Source organism: Bufo gargarizans, chromosome 3 (assembly GCF_014858855.1).
Source record: "Bufo gargarizans isolate SCDJY-AF-19 chromosome 3, ASM1485885v1, whole genome shotgun sequence".
Taxonomy (NCBI): domain Eukaryota; kingdom Metazoa; phylum Chordata; class Amphibia; order Anura; family Bufonidae; genus Bufo; species Bufo gargarizans.
In genome coordinates this window covers 207,461,219-207,483,663 of record NC_058082.1, presented here as the reverse complement: position 1 = coordinate 207,483,663, position 22,445 = coordinate 207,461,219, and the positions used below count along the sequence as shown (strand labels likewise).

General features: G+C 43.8%; 1 protein-coding gene across 1 annotated transcript in view; it reads left to right on the top strand.

Annotated features, from left to right (window-relative positions):
* RASA3 (RAS p21 protein activator 3) overlaps positions 1-5,518 on the top strand; it is a 228,394-nt gene extending 222,876 nt beyond the window's left edge. The window contains exons 23-24 of the mRNA XM_044286304.1: positions 3,145-3,328; positions 4,152-5,518. Coding sequence (XP_044142239.1) covers positions 3,145-3,328; positions 4,152-4,227 — 260 coding nt within the window. The 3' untranslated portion in view covers positions 4,228-5,518. The remainder of the gene's footprint in view (positions 1-3,144; positions 3,329-4,151) is intronic.
* The last annotated feature ends 16,927 nt before the right edge of the window (positions 5,519-22,445 follow it).

The window sequence follows — 22,445 nt, the reverse complement described above, 5'->3', positions numbered from 1 at the left end:
AAATACACCCCAAAACACATTGCCCAACTTCTCCTGAGTACGGTGATACCACATGATGTGTGACACTTTTTTGCAGCCTAGGTGCGCAAAGGGGCCCAAATTCCAATGAAAACCTTTTAGGAGGGCATTTTTAGGCATTTGGATTTCAGACTTCTTCTCACGCTTTAGGGCCCCTAAAATCCCAGGGCAGTATAAATACCCCACATGTGACCCCATTTTGGAAAGAAGACACCCCAATGTATTCCGTGAGGGGCATGGCGAGTTCATAGAAGATTTTTCTTTTGGCACAAGTTAGCGGAAAATGATTTTATTTTTTTTTCTCACAAAGTCTCCCTTTCCGCTAACTTGTGACAAAAAGTTCAATCTTTCATGGACTCAATATGCCCCTCAGCGAATACCTTGGGGTGTCTACTTTCCGAAATGGGGTCATTTGTGGGGTATTTATATTGCCCTGGCATTTTAGGGGCCCTAAAGTTTGAGAAGAAGTCTGGAATATAAATGTCTAAAAAATTTTACGCATTTGGATTCCGTGAGGGGTATGGTGAGTTCATGTGAGATCTTATTTTTTGTCACAAGTTAGTCACAATTTCCGCTAACTTGTGCCCAAAAAAAAAATCTTATATGAACTCGCCATACCCCTCAAAAGGGATCTTTATAGCGCCGCAGCCTACGGTGTTTTTGCAGTGATCAGAAAAAAAAAAAATTCTGTCACTGCGGTGGGGCGGACTGAACGCAAGTGTGCGCACAAGATCAGGCCTGATCGGGCAAACGCTGCGTTTTTTGTAGAGCCTATAGAACATGTCCTATTCTTGTCCGCAATTGCAATTGCGGACAAGAAAAGGCATTTTCTATATAGTTCTGGCAATGTGCGGATCCGCGGTGTCCGTGTTTTGCGGATCCGCAAAACACATACGGACGTCTGAATGGAGCCTTACAAGGGGGGTGATCAGGGGTCAATTAGGGGTTAATAAGTGACAGGGGGTGTGTAGTGTAGTATGGTGATTGGTGCTACTTATTACAGAGCTGCCTGTGTCCTCTGGTGGTCGATCCAAGCAAAAGGGACCACCAGAGGACCAGGTAGCAGGTATATTAGACACTGTTATCAAAACAGCGTCTAATATACCTTTTTTGGGTATATATCACATCTACAGCCTGCCAGCGAATGATCGCCGCTGGCAGGCTGTAGATGCACTCGTTTACCTCCAGTTCCTGTGAACACGCGCTCCTGTGTGCTCACGTTCACAGAAAATCTCGCCTCTCGCGAGATGACGCGCCGGCGCATCAAGGGGGAATAACAGGGCCGCCGCCAGGATGCAATCCTGCGTGCGGCGGTCCTGAGGCGGTTAACTGTAGTGTGATCTATAAATGTGTTCAATCTCTGAATGCAAAAAAAAATGCCCCCTTTCATTGACAGCAAACAGAGATCTATGGAAGGGTTAGAAATTAAAACTGGCATAGAAGGGTTAGAAATGAAACCAGCATAAAATATATTACAAAGTTGCATACCTTGTGCTAATTATACAATTAATCATTTTTAGATTAAACCAGAAAGCCCTTTTTTATTCACTTTCAAATGTAGGAGCTAAAAATCCACATAGAAAAACCCAACGGACCTTCTCTCATAAAGGCCAGGCATAAATGTTTTCCAATTCACTGATAATTAGAGATGGAGCCAGCAAAGGGAAAGGGGTAGACTGGTGAAAAATGTCATATACAAGGCGTACTGTATATAATGATCTATAATGAAATGACAGGTATGCTGCAAAGAAGGGGAAACCTTGGAATAGTGATCAATGAAATAAATAAGCAGATAAATAGGATGTTCTGCCGTGTTCTTGTTCGTGTCTACAGTATGTAGAAATTGGAGTTGTCCCTCCAGTTAGTTTCTTCTTTGGGGTGGGGGGGGGGCACTTTGCTATAAACTGTTGAGAAATCAAGTATTGTCATATGAACGTGAAGCTGCATTTAGACAGCGGTGCAACTCATTTATTATGGTATGAATGCATTTTTGTTGAAAAGTTAAAGGGATTTTTTGCTGAGAGATATTCATGGCAAATATCTGTACAGGGGATAGCTGGCTGGCTGTTCATTATAGTCCATTTGAGTTAGGCTACTTTCACACTCTCGTTTGGTGCGGATCCGTCATAGATCTGCACAGACGGATCCGTTCAGATAATACAAACATCTGCATCCATTCAGAACGGGTCCGTTTGTCTTATCTTTAACATAGCCTAGACGGATCCGTCTTGAACACCATTGAAAGTCAATGGAGCACGAATGCGTTTTCTATTGTGTCATAGAAAACGGATCCGTCCCCCTTGACTTATATTGAGCGGATTCATTCAGAATGCATTAGGGCCAAACTGATCCGTTTTGGACCGCTTGTGAGAGCCTTGAACGGATCTCGCAAACGGAAAGCCAAAACACCAGTGTGAAAGTAGACTAAGGCTACATTCACACGTCAGTATTTTCCTATATCCCGATTTTCGGTCCGTTTTTTGCAGATCCGTTGTTCCTGAAAATGTTTCCGTATGTCATCCGTATGTCATCCGTTTTTTGCGGATCCGAAAAAAACTAAAAACATGTATAAAGTTCAATAATCAAATAAAGTTGTTTGGATTTCTTTGAAAAAAAATTGAAAAAATAAAAATAATAATAATAATTTGTTAAGTGTTTCCAGTAACAGATTCCGCATAAAACAGATGACATACGGAATGACATCCGAATGTCTTCCGTTTTTTGCGGATCCATTGACTTTGTATTGTACCAGGATCCGAATTTTGCGGACAAGAATAGGACATGTTTTATATTTAAACGGACATGCGGAACGGAACAACTCAAACGGACAGCACACATTGTGCTGTCCGATTTTTTTCCAGGACCCATTGAAAATGAATGGGTCCAGATCTGGTCCTGATCTGTTCCGCAAAAAACGGAACAGATCAGGAAAGAAAAAACGGACGTGTGAATGGACCCTTATAGAAACAGCCGAAAAAGCACCTGTGTGGCACCTATGGGCAATGCATTCATGTATCTCCTTGCAATACCCCTTATTGAATCTTGCTCTATTACATAGTAGAATTGTATAATGTTTATATGAATGTCCTGTTTTCATACATTTTCCTGGTTTTGCTGTCTTGTTAGAGGCTTGTGGTAGTAAGTCCGTGTATGACGGTCCTGAACAGGAGGAATATAGTAGCTTTGTTATTGATGATCCTCGAGAAACCTACAAAACACTATGTAGCATTATAGAAGCTGTCAAGACCTTAGAAGAGGAGCATGCTCAGTACAAGAGGGATAAATTCAAGAAGACAAAGTATGGAAGCCAGTAAGTAGAGGTTTTATGCTTCACATTCCAATACCTCAATGTCATTGTACTGCATCCTTCAAAAACCTTCATCTTAAAATGTTTATTTTTTTTTGTGTTTTTTTTTTTTTTTTTTTACAAAAAAGTATAATAAATTCCAGAAATTGCATCACAGATTATCTGTAGTAGATAGGTGGAGATAGATGGTTCATTCATCCAGGTATTTCTTTTACGTGCTTGTGTTGTTTTATACTCTTCTGGATCAACATTATAGGGAAAAGTTTGAACTTGATTTACTTTTTTTCAACAGTTTTTTACTATGATGCAATTCCAGTTAGATTTTTAAGTTATTCTTGAAGATCTACTCCAGCCAGTCTGCAGGCTCCATATAGTGCAGTAGTTTGCTTTGGTTGCAAAAGGAATCTAGCACATTTTAATGTGGTCTTTTTCTAATGTCAATGTTGTACGTTTCTTTGTCCTTAACGGGATTATACACAATTAGAAAAAAACTCATTTTTTTTCCCAGAAACTGTGCCACATCTGTCCATGGGCTGTATCTGGTATTGCAACTCATCCCTAATGACTGAGCTGCAATACCGGACGCAGCCAGTGGATAGATGTGGTGCCATTTCTTCTCATCCAAAGCAACTCCTTGAATTGCTTGTGGCATGCCATGTCTGTGTTCTGTTCTACTGATGATTAAAATCAAAGGCTCTGAATGACAGAAGGTTGCAAGAAACTATACGGTTTTGCACATCTTGTAATAATTGTGTTATACATGGTTACCTTTTATTTATGTTCTGTATGAGATGTGTCTAATGGCTTCCCTTTTTATCCTTTGAAGAGAACATCCGATAGGAGACAAGAGTTTCCAGACCTACATCAGGCAGCAGTCAGAGGTGTCCACACATTCCATTTGACTTGCCATGGAAAGCACTTCAAAAAGGAAATGGCCTTCGTACTCAAGATGTAAATAGGAAAAAGACGTCCTCACGAGATCCAGCATTGTGACACAATATTTGGAACTGAAAAAGCAAAATGTGCTGAGTTTTTGTGAGTGTTTTGTGGACTGTTACAAGAGTTGCAATGCACTTTATTCATCTGTGAACAGATGACAGAACTTTTTTGTTTTAGAACCATATGCCATAACTCCTCCAGAACTGCTTCACATATGGGTCCTTTGTCTGTGTTTCTGATACTACTAGCATTCCTTGGACAGCGCCTCACACTGGCAGCATTCATTTTAGGTCACAAGAGGGCTCTGAACTGCAGGTCTTTCACTTGCTTCCATCTCAGGTCAGCATTACTGACATATGAATATTAAATGAATTTGAAGATGACTTGACTTTGTCAGTAAATCCGAGAACATCTCTTCACATTCACGTTATTTCATAGAAATACCTTTATGGCATACATACAGATGAAAGTATACTTTGGACATGATCCTGTACAGATGTGCTGTAGAGATGAAAAATGTGCCATGAAATCTATGGTATACTTATTCAGTAACATCGCTCTTGGACTGGGTTTTCTTGGGCCCACCTGAGGAAATTATTTTTTGGGCCCAACTCCTACATCAATAAAGGCTAATAGGTTTTGAGTCAAAGAAATAGACCCTTACGGCAAGTGATTGGTTCCAACAACAGCTCCAAATAGATTTCCTTCTTCTGGACCTTTGGGGCCCACTACGGTATCAGTCTGGGCCCAACGGAGGATCCTCTGGTGGGCCAGTCTGATGTTAAGTAACATGCAGTAGCCATGTTAGCCAATGCATTGGTCTTCACTTCATATTGATTTGAAACTGAACAGAATACTTCCTACCAACTGGACCAATCATTTTATTGTATAGTTAGATGTCTGCGGAGGCCAGGCTTACATCATGTTTCTTATTTCTCCCTAAAGATGGTAACCCTGAAGGAAGCAGTGCTACGTAACAAAGCTTGCTGTTTGATATTGCTGATACCAGCCTTGTATACATATATACAGGCCACACATTTATGGTCCTTGGATAGTGTAAAAGTAAGACGGTGGAAACTTACACTGTCAGTCTTGAATGGCACCAGATTTTTTTACAGTGGCTTATGCTGAATGTTAAATTTGGTGCATCTTTAGTCTAAGCTGGCTAAGGCTACTTTCACACTAGCGTTTTGGCTGGATCCGGCAGGGCTCAGCATAAACGCTTCCGTTACCGATAATAGAACCATCTGCATCCGTTATGAACGTATCCGGTTGTATTATCTTTAACATTGCCAAGACAGATCCGTCATGAACTTTATTGAAAGTCAATGGGGGACGGATCAGTTTTCTACTGTGTCAGAGAAAACGGATTCCGTCCCCATTGACTTGCATTGTGGGTCATGATGGATCTGTCTTGCTCCGCATCCCAGGACGGGAAGAAAACTGCAGCATGCTGCGGTTTGCTTTCTGGTATGAAAACAGAACAGAATGCATTTTGGAGCATTCCGCTTTGTTCAGTTCAGTTTTGTCCCCATTGACAACGAATGGGGACAAAAAGGAAGCGTTTTTTTTAATTTTTTTTCAGGTATTGAGACCCTATGACGGATCTCAATACCGGAAGATATTAATGCTAGTGTGATAGCAGCCTTAAGTCTTCTACAATTAATTTACATTTTTGGCACACTATGTTGTATCTAAGCCACGTCCCTTCGTGCCAAGCCACTCCATCTTGCCAGACAAGGTGGAAAAAATGTCTGAAGCATAAATGGTGCAAAGCCTGTACTCCAGTTTTATTATGCATGTTGCAAGATGATTATGACATTTTGAATAGTAAATTTTCCCATTGTCTTCCTTGCTCCCCCCCAATAGTAGAAGTGGTGAGCCTAATGTAAACAGCGCAAACTAACAGTTTTCCAATTCTCAACCATATGCAACCCTGAGGTCTGCCCCAGCCAGAACTCGACGCTTGAGCTACAACTGAACTAAAAGCAGTTGGTCGTCACAATGACACCAATATGTACCAGACCAGGCACAGAGGAGTTGCAGTTTGACGACTGCATAGGTGGATGATTTGTATATTACACAACTGTTGGGCTGTTAAATTCTGTTAGTAAGTAGATCACATATTTGGGCATCAGGTCATCGTTTTTGCTATTAGGAAAATGGCACACAAAAAAAATGGATATTATTTAATAAGTTACGCTTTCTAGAACACCGCTCTCTTCTGCACCCCTCCAGTTTTAGTTATTTGTGCCAATTTGCTCTTTTTAAAACAAAATTACTATAGTGCCACTGCAAATCTTCAACAATCTTCTGAAATATTCCAGTGCCTGGTATGCTCCCTTTCGAATCATTGCCCGATGCCTGATAAACTACAAAATTTGAAACATATTTGACATCTACTTGCACAAATCATCTGCTTTTGAGCCACAGAATACATATTATTCTGTATAATACCACTAGACATACAGTTATGTGCACTTTCATGAGAACCACCACTATAAGTCTTGGACCAAAGCATGCACTGTAAAGTCTTGAGTAAAGTTTCTTGCCATTAAAACCATGAAAACCTGTTACAGAAGGAGCTTCATAGAAGATCCTTAATCATGGAATAATACTTTAAGTGAACCTGGTATCATGTTTTATATAATTCATGCTTGGTCTTCAACCATCGTTTGTATTATGGTGTTTTATTCTACACAGTTTTCCATTGTGCAGACTTGTTTTCCTCTGGATCTAGAGATGTCTCATATCTGTGTACTGTCTCAAACTATTCCTGTGGTGGTAAAGAATTAGGTCACAATGTGAATTTCTTGTTTCACTGACATGCTATAGAACAGTTTGTTATATATTAATACTAGGGGCTTTGGTAAAATTCTACATTAGAAAATGAATTGATTTGGATCATAAATTAACTTGAAGTGAAGGTGTTGTATTATTAAGGACCTAGAGGCCATGAGGAGTGAGAACTATTTCACATTTCTTAAGCTGAAATTTCTATGTTTATTTTATCAGTATTAAGTGTTATTTGGCATTAGCAATTAATTTTTTTTATATTAAAACAATATTTTCAAACAAAATGTAAAACTTGTGATATATATATATATTAGTAATTCTAAAAGTTAGGCTACTTCCACAGTTGCGGCAGCTAGCCCACCGTGCCACTGGAAGTCCGCTCCGGCCCCATTCTTTATAATAGGGGCGGGCTGGAGGTCTGGCAGCAGCATGGCAAACAAGCGGAGAGGAGGCAGGTCAAAAACAGCAGCATGCTGTAGTTTTGGCCAGCCGCCTCTTGGCATGTTTGCCATGTTGCGGCCGGACCTCCGGCCCACCCCTGTTATAGTGAATGGGGCCAAAACTGACTTCCGGTGGCACGGTGGCCTAGCGGTAGCATGGATCCGGCAGGCTGTTGCCCCACTGGAAGAGCCTGCCGGACCCTGCTACCGCAAGTGTGAAAGTGGCCTTAGAGCAGTAGTGAAATTTTATTATTAATGTTTGTGTGCGTACACATAATGGGACTTATTTATCAAAGACCAGCGTTTTATGCCTGTCATTGATATCCCCTGTGCTACTGGAGGATGCGCTTAATTTATGATGAGGGTTCACTTAGACTATAATGGGGTCCGTTAGGTTTCCGCTCAGAAGATGATTTTGGAGCGAAGACAAAAGTTCTGCGTGCAAAATAATCTTCTGAGCAGAAACATAACAGACCCTATTATAGTCTATGGGGTCCGTAGGCTCCGTTCGGCTCAGTTATGTGCCGAATCCTTCCTTTCTGTTCTGCCTGCTCCTAGGAGAAGCGGAAAGGCTGAACACTGATGGTGAACTCAGCCTTACCTAACAGGTCAGAGAATAAAACATTTTGTGGGAGTGCTTCTAGTGCTGTATGCGGACACTGAGAGACCCTTCTATCTCTCCAATTAAGATGCAACTTTATAGTTTCAATAATGCTTGAATAACCTCTCTTCCCCATTATAAACATTAGATGCTATTTGAGTGCTAGACCTCGACCTCCCTATGTTTGTCCCAGTTGCTGATAGGTGGCCATGCTCACCGGTATGTTGTTGTCTGGTCTTCTGTAGCAGGATCCCAGTCTAAAACCTGGAAGATAATATAATCCCATTTAACACTGTCAACAGCTTCAATGCCAACTTTGTTTCTCTTTGAAACATAATTTTAAGTCCACACATTCTATTTTAATGTTTTTTGTTTTACCTGTATGCCTACCAAATGGAAAGTGCTAGCATTTTAGTGGTTTTCCAGCTGGAGAGCAACCATATGTCAGCCATGTTGTATGGCAGAATAGCTTGAATAGAATAGATGTATTATAGTGTTTCACATTTTTGGTACTATCACTCCTGCTCATATGACATAGAGGCAAGGTATTCATTTAACATTTTATTGTGTTGTATAGTTGTACTTGTCACTCACTTGCTGTACATCTGATTTAGGGTCATGTAGATACGAGTCGGTTCTGTATGTTTAAATTTTGCCATGTTTGGTAAGCCAGAATGTATTTTTGATGCCAAGCTGTATGCAATAAAATGTAGGAGAGCACGTATACAATAACTTGGCAAGAAGAGCTAGACATTTAGGGGGAAAAAAAAGGTCTTTACTGCCTTGAGAAAATAAATCTAAAATATGTATATGTAATATATCACCTTTGATGTAGATACTGCATTGTGTTTTTACTTGTTTATTAAAACAAATGTTTTATTAAATGAAAATAATTCATCTCTTGTGTCTTGGGTTATTCTCTCTTTTCATGATAATGTGTATAATACATAGATGGAATATAGATTTTTTAAATAATATACTGGACTATAAATTGTGGCAGCTAAAATGTCAATTTGATTGAATAAATGGTTTGGTCCTGAGAGTCCAACTTACTTTATTTAGTGATAACATTGCCTGATGTATTCAGTATAAGTAGGAAAGGTTTAGGAGCTTTTGATTCTTCTGCTTCTTTTTTCTTTTTTTTTTGGGGGTTAAAAACTGTGGAACAAGATATACACGCATGTAATGTGAATGAGATATTTGCACCATGCCTCCAAATATTTGTACTTGTATACCACCATTTAGCTAAAAAGAAAATTGTACCCCAAATATATAATAGTTTCCTCTAAGAAAGGTAAGACAGTATGCAGTGAACGCCTATGCATCCTAGTGGTGGCTGCAGGCAGGTGAATGTTATCTTTTAAACCAATGTCTATGTAGCTCTGTATCAGAAAATTGAATTACTAATTTACAACCTAAAACAACATAATGGCTAAAACGTAGGGCAATACTGAGGTGAAAGTACAATTTATGGATTGAAAAAAAAAAAAATGCATCGCTTTCTCAAGCCCTTGCTTTTGGCACAAACAGGAGCTAGTCCCACAAAGGTTAAGGTTCTTTACTACAAGTTTCACTTACATCCCTTGTCCTCTATAGCCATGCCGAAATGTAAGTTATGTTTGCATGATCTGTTTTATATCTAATAGACAGTTTTACATTACGTTGTACATTCATTTAAATGAATCATTGCAAAATCGGATCCCTGCTTTCTTGGTAGGCAGAAGTTGCTATAGTCTCTGGGGAGTCCTAGCCCTTCTCCTACGTATAAACCTTCTAAGCAGTAAGGGGCACATTTATTAAGACTGGCATTTTAGAATCCAGTCTTAATAAGCCCCCGCACTGGCGGTGGATCCGCTGAAGTTATGTAGAGGCGCCCGCCTCTACATAACATCGGCGGATCCACTGCTGCTTCTAAATTTAAGCTTCCTAGCTGTCATACATTTAGACCATTTCTACGCCTGAAACAGGAGTAGAAAATGGTAAATTAGATGGGCCTGCCAGTCCATCCCCTCCTGGCCCACTTTTTTAGACCTGGCGTGAGCAGGGAAAACGTCACAGATTGCTGTGCCAGAAATATAGGCATATTTTGCTTTAATAAATGACCCCCTAAATATTTGATTAGTTGGTAAAATTTCAATGGACCAAGAGCAACCCAACCCAAGAGCAATTTCTACTAAACTACACCATAATTTGCAGTAATGCTCAGACAGCTCTTTTCCTGATCAGAGAAGGATGTGATGGTTGATAACTTTTCGTCTTTACTGATTGAGCAGCTCTCAGATAACAGCATTTACATCTATCTTTCTGCACAGATCTGATACAGAGATTGGTTATAGGACTAAATATATAAAGCTTTGTGTAGGGAGAAAAGGGGAGTTTGGGAGTTAATATCAATAAATGGGGGGGGTCATAATAGTTCTAATAATAAAGAAACCGTTAAAGAACAACGTACTGTGTATCCTGACCTACACTGCCTGTCCCAAAAAAAAGTCGACACCAAAAAAAACCCACTAATATTTAGTTGGACCACCTTTAGCTTTGATTATGGCACGCATTCGCTAGTGGCATTGTTTCGATAAGCTTCTGCAATGTCACAAGATTTATTTCCATCCAGTGTTGCATTCATTTTTCACCAAGATCTTGCATTGATGATGATAGAGTCTGACTGCTGCGCAAAGCCTTCTCCAGCACATCCCAAAGATTTTCAATGGGTTAAGGTCTGGACTCCGTTGTGGCCAATCCATGTGTGAAAATAATGTCTCATGCTCCCTGAACCACTCTTTCACAATTTGAGCCCAATGAATCCTGGCATTGTCATCTTGGAATATGCCCGTGCCATAAGGGAAGAAAAAATCCATTGATGGAATAACCTGGCCATTCAGTATGTTCAGGTAGTCAGCTGACCTCATTCTTGGAGCACATACTGTTGCTGTACCTAGACCTGACCAACTGCAGCAACCCCAGATCATAGCACTGCCCCCACAGGCTTGTACAGTAGGCACTAGGCATGATGGGTGCATCACTTCATCTGCCTCTCTTCTTACTCTGATGCGCCCATCACTCTCGAACAGTGTAAATCTGGATTCATCAGACCACATGACCTTCCATTGCTCCAGAGTCCAATCTTTATGCTCCCTAGCAAATTGAAGCCTTTTTTTTTCTGGTTTGCCTCACTGATTAGTGGTTTTCTTACAGCTACACAGCTGTTCAGTCCCAATCCCTTGAGTTCCCTTTGCATTGTGCGTGTGGAAATGCTCTTACTTTCACTATTAAACATAGCCCCGAGTTCTACTGTTGTTTTTCTTCGATTTGATTTCACCAAATGTTTAAGTGATCGCCGATCACGATCATTCAGGATTGTTTTCCAGCCACATTTCTTCAAAATACGATAGGTCCGCACTTTCCTTCAAGTTTTTAATAATTTGTTGGACAGTTCTTAACCCAAGCCAACAGGTATGGCTTTGTGATTTCAGGTTTGTAAAGTAAATTACACTGATGAGCAAAAGGTTAACAATGTTTTGAATTTTTGCATTTCAGGCCTCCATATCTCACCATCCACCACAGCTTCGAATGTGAGACTACCATCATTTTATAGACCATCATCTTGGCTATCTCATGCATAAATTAGACTTGCAACTATTTAGCATATGATTAGTTTTGCAGATTCTTGTCATGTAAATGCATTGTTGCTGTTTTGCCTCTAAAATTCTAAATTTTAATTTGTATTATTTTGTCAGTATTTTGTAAATCCACCTTTGACTTTCAACACTGCCTGAGCTCCTTCTGGGCATGCTCTTGATCAGATTCAAGCATGTCTCAACCGAAATCTGTTCCCAGGTCTTTTCTACACGTTCCCAATGTTGGAGCATACTGGTCGACTTAATTGGGTACAAATACAGCTTTTTCTTCAACTCTACCCACGAGTGTTTGTTTGGGTTGAGGTCTGAGGATTCAGTGGGTGAATCCAGCACCTCTACTTCATTGTCACAGAAGCATTTCTTCGGCAATCTCGACATAAGCTTCGGGTCGTTGTCCTGCTGGAATACTGTGTCGCCCTTTTCATACCTATAGTACTCAAGAGTACGAAGTAACTCGTGTTGTAGGATGCTCACATGTAGCTCAGCATTGAGACCACCATTAATCCTGGTCAAGTATCCAATGCCTTTGGCTGTGAAATGACCCCATATCATCAGACTTCCTCCACCAACCTTGACAGTTCCTTTAATTTATCAATCCGTTTCTTCCAGACCCATTCGCACTTATCATAGCCCAGTCTATTGACTTTCATCCCATCGCTCGAAATCACCCGTTTCCAATCTTATACTGTCCACTGTTCGTACTTTTCTGCAAACTCGAGCCGACGCTTCTTATGACGCTATCGAAGTCGAGGCTGCTTCACTTTTTTTTGGCCCCCTATTCCAAACTTGTGTATTTTGCATCGCACGGTGGTTGCATGGACGTCTGTAAGCTCACTATTACGAAGCATACGACCTACCTCCACTGCCGTGTTTGCCGCGCCAGAACTGATAGACATTGTGATGAGCTGACTTGTTGACTCTGATATTTTGCCTAGACGTCCACCTCTTGGCTTTGGAATGTATGGACGGACTTCATTTTGTATTCTTCCATTTGTCATGGCACTCACATGATGCAGTTTGGCAATTTTCCTGGCCGAGATACTGCAATTGATGAGTGGATGATGCTGTTTCTCTTTTCTGGGAAAATCTTCATGGCTGCTCCTGGATTCACTCCAGTGACCTTTCACTTGGGAATCAACCTAATAACATACTGAGATATTAGAGAATGTGAGAACAGGTTGTAATTTGTTGTATACAAGAAGAGAAAGATTGTTCCACCACTAGGAGCAAAACAGTAACAATGCAGTTACATGACAAGAATCTGCATAACTAATCATATGCTAAATACTGTAGTTGCAAGTCCAATTAATCTATGAAATAGCCAAGATGTTTGTCTATAAAATGATGGTAGTCTCATGTTCGAAGCTGTAGTGGATGGTGAGATATGGAGCCTAAAAGTCAGAAGTTCAAAAAACATTGTTACCCTTTTCTTTTTTTTCTTTTTTTTATGGCCGGCTCTGCATAAAAAACACATATCAATATATTTATTTATTTTTAAATCATTCCTATTTTGTTTTTACTCCCATTTCTTTTTTACAATTGTATATGTTATTCTATATGTAATAAGGAACTACTTTTGAATATACATATTTTTCGCCCCATAAGACGCACTTCCCCCCCCCCAAAAGTGGGGGTAAAATGGCAGTGCGTCTTAAGGGGCAAATGCTGCAATTTTTACTCTGCTAACACTGATACATCGTGGGCCGCGATGGTGCATAACGCGGCCTGCGATGTATCAGCTGGGAGGAAGGAGGGGCTGGAGTCACGGCGGGGCCCGGTGCAGTCACTGTACTCCATTACACCGGGCCCCGCACACAGCAGTTTTCATATGTAAAGTGTAGGCAATCCATATGTAAAGTATAGCAATCCACGTAGTGCTTACTATGAAACTCCTGTATTAGCAGTCAGGCTGGCTGGTCACTCACTTCGTCATGCGCATGCTCCGCCTGCTTCATTAAGAAAGTGGGAGGAGTATGTGCGTGACGAGGTGAGTGACTGGTCAGCCTGCCTGCTAGTACGAGAGTTTCATAGTGAGTACTACTTGGATTGCGCTACCGCAGAGGATTGCTATACTTTACATATGGATTGCCTACACCTTACATATGAATACTGCTATGTGCACGGCCTGGTGTAATACAGTACATTGACTGCACCAGGCCCAGCCGCGATTTCAACACCAGTTGCCGGCCTCTACCCCCTATATTGGGGGTCACTATTTACACAGGGACACTGTTATGGGGGGGATCTGTGGGTGACACATATATAGCATAAGATGCTATATATGTGTCATCCACAGATTCTCCCCCCCCCCACAGCAGTGTCATCCACAGATGCCCCCCCATAACAGTGTCATCCACAGATGCCCCCCCATAACAGTGCCATCCACAGATCCCCCATAAGTGTCATCCACAGTTCCCCCATAACAGTGCGTCATCCACAGATCCCTCATAATAGTGTCATCCACAGATGCCCCCATAACAGTGTCATCCACAGTTCCCCCAAATTAGTGTCATCCACAGATGCCCCCCATAACAGTGCGTCATCCACAGATCCCCCATAAGTGTCATCCACAGTTCGCCTAAAACAGTGCGTCATCCACAGATCCCCCATAATAGTGTCATCTCCAGACCATAAGGAACAAAAAATTGTAAAAAAAGAGAAGAGTTGTCCCTTCAAGGAAGGATGGTGCAGCCGCACCTCTCACCAGGGTACTGCTAGGAAACATAATATGTGAAAATTAAAGGGGCAGTAACGTTCTAAAATATATAACTTTTAATGGTACGAATAAAAAAATATACATAAACCCCTTACAGACAAAAACAGACAGACACAAGCAGGACCCTACCTACGTACACATAGACCACTGGGAGGCGGGTTACGGTAGATGGGGCCCCTCGGGCCGACCCTTATTCAAATGGTGTGGACCCCAAGGGTCGGGGGGGAATCACACCTAGTGGTGAGAATAAACGTAAATGTCCTGTGTCCCAGGGTAAGGACACCAGGGCAATGCCTAATGTAGATAAGAAAACAAGGGTAGATCTTACCAGTACAGAGTGGATAGGCACGTTTATTCATCAAGCTCAGGAGGTCACCGGAAATAATGGTCCTTTCTCAGCGCATAGATGGGTGTCCTTCAGAACAGGGTCTTCGTGAAGAAGGTTATGCGTTGTGGAGTACTGCAGGGAATTAGACTGTCCCTGTTGCACCCTACTTGACCTACTATGACCCTGGTGCCCTAACACGGAATCCGTGCCCCGCAAGGGGTGGTCCCGCCTAGAACCTCACCCTGGTCTAAGGTCCCTATAAGACCCTGCCGGGGTGATGGGGAGGACACCTGATACAGTGGAAAATAAAACCGTGGGTACCAAAAATTGGGTATGTTCACCTGTCCCTACGCGTTTCTTCAATATAACATACTTAAGAATAGTTATAATGAACCCCTTGAATCGTCAGGGGACGGGGGTTAGCACAAGTGGTAGTTGTCCTCAAGTGCACAGTATAAAGGTTATATTGCTGAGCATGATGAAGGGGGCAAACTAAATTAAGCCACTCGTGGTACGTGGTGTATTTACACTAGAGCTGACCTCAACTGCAGAGAATGAATTAAATAATGTTAGGCAGTTGGGACAAAAGCGCAGACAGGTGTACCTGTAACACAAAAATAATAAAGGAACGCCCGCTAGACAGATGTCTAATGATAAATAGCCCTGCCGATCCCCTAATACAAGGAAGGGCCGGCAGGCAATGCACCAATATACATCTAGACAATCAAATATTGCAAAGTACAGTTACTTACATACAGCCTGGGATGCGTATGGCAACCTTCTGGCTGGACCGGCGTCAGACAGTTTATGTGAGGCCGGGTCTGTGGCGTCTGGCAGCGCTGTATGGCGCGCTGATACTGTTTTGAAGTGAAGGGGGCGGAGGTTTAGTCCGCGCATGCGCGCACGGGACGTGGTCGCATTGTGATGAGAAAGCATCACATGTTGCGGCGCACGTCACGTGAGTGCGCGTCATTGATCATGTGAGCGCTGGAGCCGTCCCATTCTTTGCCCGTGTCCACCGGCAAGCGCAACCAAATCAGGTTACAGTAAACATCAGTGGGCGGACACAGCGGTTCACTCAAGAGACTAAGTGGATGGAGCTGGGCAAAATTACACTGTCCAGCTACTACAGACCACTTACATATAGATTATGTGTGGAGGGTCATGGTCACAGACCCTCCACTAAGGACAACAAGGTGGACATTAAGGGGCAGGGATAACCAAAGTGACCAAGGATGGGACCACAGTGGGGAGTGAATAAATTGCAGACTCCCAGCCCACATATGAAAGAGATTACTGAATACATAGACGAATGAACAATCTTATATAGTGAAAAAAAAAATAATTTAGATATTATATCTTGAGGCGGACATGATACTAGAAGGTATGGTGACTTGACGTCACCCCCCATTGCCACCAATGATGCTGGTCGAGGGGGGGGGGGGGGCAAAGAAGAAGGTAGAAGAAAAAGACAGTGCACCCACCAGTAGCCCCATCAGAGAAAGCATCCAAACTGAAGTTGGTCATTGAGGCCTTGGGGGTTGGTGGTTTTTAATTAAAAAATCCACCAGCACTCACGTTGGAGTATGCGCTTGTCCCAATCGCCTCTACGTTGAGGTTTCTGGACATGTTCGATGCCCATAAAGGTCACGGCTGAGGTGCGTCCGCCGTGGTCAGTGTGGACATGTCTCGCCACCGGGGTATTTCTGTCGTTGCGGATATCCCCGATGTGCTCCCCCATCCGCTTGCGCAGTTCCCTGCGGGTCTTACCCACATACCTCTTGCCGCATTCACAGGTGAGGAGGTAGATAACACCCGTGGTGCGGCAATTGATAAAGTCACGTATGTGGTAAGACTGACACGCAGGGTCCAACGCAAAAGATTTACCTTGGGTGAGGTGAGCACAAAAGCTACAGTGTCCACATCTATGGCAGCCCTTAACCGGGCTATCCAGCCACGTGCGTTGTTTCTCTGGTGGGCTATAGTGGCTGTTAACCAACCTATCTCTTAAATTGATTCCTCTCCTGAAGGTCACAGAGGGTTGGGGGCTTAGAACTGCAGCTAAATCTGGGTCCATGAGAAGAGTGCCCCAGTTGCGGCCTAAGATCTCCCTTATTCTAGTGGCTGCAGAGTCGAAAGTCCTTACAACCCGTGTCAATTTCTGAGGATCTGTGTCTGAGTTTTTAGTGGGGTGTAGGAGGGTGGTGCGCATCTCGGCGCATGCTCTTTGGTAGGCCTTTTTGAGTGACCTGTCAGGATAACCCCGTTCACGAAAACGTCTTCTCAGGTCATCTGCCTGACGCTTAAAGGGAGTCTTTCACCTAATCTGAGCGTTTTAAACCACTCAGATCAGGTTATAGACTCTTTAACCCTCATTACGATCATACCTTTCTCTTATGTGTCCCTCGCCCAGATAATGAAAATAACACTTTTTAAACTTATGCAAATTACCTTCTGAAGGTGCCCAGGGGCGGCGTTACTGGGCGATGTGCCCAGAAAAACACACCTCCAGCCGGCGGAAGTCACGAGCGACATCAGATTAGGTGAAAGACTCCCTTTAAACTCAACTTTTTCAGAACAGTTGCGTTTAAGCCTTAGATATTGCCCGACCGGTATGCCCCGCTTGAGTGGAATGGGATGGCAGCTATCCCACCTGAGGAGGGAATTCGTGGATGTGGACTTACGGTAGATGGTGGTCTGTAGACTACCGCTGCCGCCCCTGGATATGGAGATGTCCAGGAACGGGAGGTGGTCCCGCACAATAATGGAGGTAAACCTAAGGTTAAGACTGTTATGGTTGAGTTCGTTGACGAACCCCATGAAGGCGTCCTCTGGCCCGCTCCACAAGATGAAGATGTCATCTATGTAGCGGGACCAGAGGGCGACGTGCTCCGAGTACCGTCTTGGTGTATCACCGAAGACCACTGTCTCCTCCCACCAGCCCAGGAGCAAATTCGCATAAGATGGCGCACATGAACTGCCCATCGTGTGCCCCTGAGCTGGTGGTAAATGTGGCCGTCAAATAGAAAGAAATTACAGAACCAGGTTATTATGTGCGGTAAACTGTTGTCCCCTTGCTCTCAGAAAGTGTGCAGCAGCCTCAAGCCCTTTATCGTGCGGAATGGACGAATATAGGGCCTCCACATCGATTGATGCTAGGAACCAGTGTGGTTCAATCTCTATATTCTCGAGTTTCGTGAGAAGATCTCCTGTATCCTTCACATACGAGGGCAGTGATTGTACAAAAGGGCAGAGGATGTGGTCTACATAGATACCTACGTTCTGTGACAGGTTCCCCACTCCTGAGACAATCGGACGCCCTTTGATGGGAATGGTGTCCTTATGAACTTTTGGCAAACAGTAGAACGTTGCCGTTACTGGGTGAAGGGGATAGAGGAACTCAAATTCATCAGCACTAATAAGTTTGTCCATTTTCGCTTTTGTTAGTATTTCCAGCAACTCTTTTTGGAATCTGGAGGTGGGATTACAGGGCAACACTTTGTACCCCTGGCTGTCCTGGAGGATCGCTAGACACATGTCCCTGTAACTTGGGGTATTCATAACGACCACATTACCCCCCTTATCTGAGGGTTTGATCGTTATTTGTTTGTCTTTTTCCAAGACTTGTAGCGCACTCCTCTCCTCCTTACTGCAATTGAACCTCATGGAAGTAAAGTCCATGGTGGAGAGTTCAGAGAGGGTATGCTTCAGGAAGACATCGATGCACGAAATTTCCCCTATTGGTGGCATTTTGGTGCTTCTATTTTTAAGGCCCGTGAAAGGACCTATGCCCTCAAGGTTGCTGGGCATGTTGTCCAGATTGTACAGGAAACGGACGTCACCAAGGATCTCCACCGGTATCCCCAGCTCGCGACTTTCTTTTTTGTCTTTAAGCTGAAAATGCTTATGCCACTTTAGTTTACGGGCAAACAGGTGGAGATCCTTGGTCCAGCGGAATGAGTCAAATCCTGTGGTGGGCACAAACGATAGGCCGCGTCTAAGGACCTTAATCTCTGTAACAGACAGAGGGCGAGATGACAGGTTAATCACCAACTTGTTATCCGTTATGCAGATACAGATTCATGCAGATACTCCTGGATGAGGAGAGGACGGTTCTGGAACGGGTTGAAAAAAAACTTAGCAGACCAGATAGATATTACCAAGAAATTCCACCAAGACCCTGAGTTTAACAACAAGGAAATCCAGCTGCAGAACACTATAGAACGTTACCAGTACCACCTTAAGGAACGTAAGCATAGGCAGTTTACTAGAGATTCTCAGGACTTTAAAGAGAATAAGGCATATCTATTTCTGACGAACCGTGACAATCCCCAACAAACAGACCAATCCTGAACTGAAACTGAGATCTCAGATAACGAGAGCGATAGATACCCCAAAACTCGGGGCCGGGGTGGTTATAGAGCAAGGCATCGGGGTGGTCGCTATAACACAAGCCAGTACACCAATCAATCACAATGTACTCCACCTGTCCCACAATCATCCTCCTCCTCATCTTTTTTAGATCAAGGGATGCATTACCCGTTGCGGAACCGCAACAACCAACCCCCGGCAATACAACAGTGCTAACGGATGACAAGTTGGTGATTAACCTGTGATCTCGCCCTCTATCTGTTACAGAGATTAAGGTCCTTAGACGCGGCCTATCGTTTGTGCCCACCACAGGATTTGACTCATTCCGCTGGACCAAGGATCTCCACCTGTTTGCCCGTAAACTAAAGTGGCATAAGCATTTTCAGCTTAAAGACAAAAAAGAAAGTCGCGAGCTGGGGATACCGGTGGAGATCCTTGGTGACGTCCGTTTCCTGTACAATCTGGACAACATGCCCAGCAACCTTGAGGGCATAGGTCCCTTCACGGGCCTTAAAAATAGAAGCACCAAAATGCCACCAATAGGGGAAATTTCGTGCATCGATGTCTTCCTGAAGCATACCCTCTCTGAACTCTCCACCATGGACTTTACTTCCATGAGGTTCAATTGCAGTAAGGAAGAGAGGAGTGCGCTACAAGTCTTGGAAAAAGACAAACAAATAACGATCAAACCCTCAGATAAGGGGGGTAATGTGGTCGTTATGAATACCCCAAGTTACAGGGACATGTGTCTAGCGATCCTCCAGGACAGCCAGGGGTATGAAGTCTTGCCCTGTAATCCCACCTCCAGATTCCAAAAAGAGTTGCTGGAAATACTAACAAAAGCGAAAATGGACAAACTTATTAGTGCTGATGAATTTGAGTTCCTCTATCCCCTTCACCCAGTAACGGCAACGTTCTACTGTTTGCCAAAAGTTCATAAGGACACCATTCCCATCAAAGGGCGTCCGATTGTCTCAGGAGTAGGGAACCTGTCACAGAACGTAGGTATCTATGTAGACCACATCCTCTGCCCTTTTGTACAATCACTGCCCTCGTATGTGAAGGAAACAGGAGATCTTCTCACGAAACTCGAGAATATAGAGATTGAACCACACTGGTTCCTAGCATCAATCGATGTGGAGGCCCTATATTCGTCCATTCCGCACGATAAAGGGCTTGAGGCTGCTGCACACTTTCTGAGAGCAAGGGGCCAACAGTTTACCGCACATAATAACCTGGTTCTGAATCTACTGAATTAAGTCCTCCACAGTAATTTCTTTCTATTTGACGGCCACATTTACCACCAGCTCAGGGGCACTGCGATGGGCAGTTCATGTGCGTCATCTTATGCGAATTTGCTCCTGGGCTGGTGGGAGGAGACAGTGGTTTTCGGTGATACACCAAGACGGTACTCGGAGCACGTCGCCCTCTGGTCCCGCTACATAGATGACATCTTCATCTTGTGGAGCGGGCCAGAGGACGCCTTCATGGGGTTCGTCAACGAACTCAACCATAACAGTCTTAACCTTAGGTTTACCTCCATTATTGTGCGGGACCACCTCCCGTTCCTGGACATCTCCATATCCAGGGGCGGCAGCGGTAGTCTACAGACCACCATCTACCGTAAGTCCACATCCACGAATTCCCTCCTCAGGTGGGATAGCTGCCATCCCACCCCACTCAAGCGGGGCATACCGGTCGGGCAATATCTAAGGCTTAAACGCAACTGTTCTGAAAAAGTTGAGTTTAAGCGTCAGGCAGATGACCTGAGAAGACGTTTTCGTGAACGGGGTTATCCTGACAGGTCACTCAAAAAGGCCTACCAAAGAGCATGCGCCGAGACGCACACCACCCTCCTACACCTCACTAAAAACTCAGAAACAGATCCTCAGAAATTGATACGGGTTGTAAGGACTTTCGACTCTGCAGCCACTAGAATAAGGGAGATCTTAGGCCGCAACTGGGGCACTCTTCTCATGGACCTGGATTTAGCTGCAGTTCTAAGCCCCCAACCCTCTGTGATCTTCAGGAGAGGAATCAATTTAAGAGATAGGTTGGTTAACAGCCACTATAGCCCACCAGAGAAACAACGCACGTGGCTGGATAGCCGGTTAAGGGCTGCCATAGATGTGGACACTGTAGCTTTTGTGCTCACCTCACCCAAGGTAAATCTTTTGCGTTGGACCCTGCGTGTCAGTCTTACCACATACGTGACTTTATCAATTGCCGCACCACAGGTGTTATCTACCTCCTCACCTGTGAATGCGGCAAGAGGTATGTGGGTAAGACCCGCAGGGAACTGCGCAAGCGGATGGGGCAGCACATCGGGGATAACCGCAACGACAGAGATACCCCGGTGGCGAGACATGTCCACACTGACCACGGCGGACGCACCTCAGCCGTGACCTTTATGGGCATCGAACATGTCCAGAAACCTCAACGTGGAGGCGATTGGGACAAGCGCATACTCCAACGTGAGTGCCTCAATGACCAACTTCAGTTTGGATGCTTTCTCTGATGGGGCTACTGGTGGGTGCACTGTCTTTTTCTTCTACCTTCTTCCCCCCCCCCCCTCCCTCGACCAGCATCATCGGTGGCAATGGGGGGTCAAGTCACCATACCTTCTAGTATTATGTCCGCCTCAAGATATAATATCTAAATTACGTTTTTTTCACTATATAAGATTGTTTATTCGTCTATGTATTCAGTAATCTCTTTCATATGTGGGCTGGGAGTCTGCAATTTATTCACTCCCCACTGTGGTCCCATCCTTGGTCACTTTGGTTATCCCTGCCCCTTAATGTCCACTTTGTTGTCCTTAGTGGAGGGTCTGTGACCATGACCCTCCACACATAATCTATATGCAAGTGGTCTGTAGTAGCTGGACAGTGTAATTTTGCCCAGCTCCATCCACTTAGTCTCTTGAGTGAACCGCTGTGTCCGCCCACTGATGTTTACTGTAACCTGATTTGGTTGCGCTTGCCGATGGACACGGGCAAAAGAATGGGACGGCTCCAGCGCTCACATGATCAATGACGCGCACTCACGTGACGTGCGCCGCAACATGTGATGCTTTCTCATCACAATGCGACCACGTCCTGTGCGCGCATGCGCGGACTAAACCTCCACCCCCCTTCACTTCAAAACAGTATCAGCGCGCCATACAGCGCTGCCAGACGCCACAGACCCGGCCTCACATAAACTGTCTGACGCCGGTCCAGCCAGAAGGTTGCCATACGCATCCCAGGCTGTATGTAAGTAACTGTACCTTGCAATATTTGATTGTCTAGA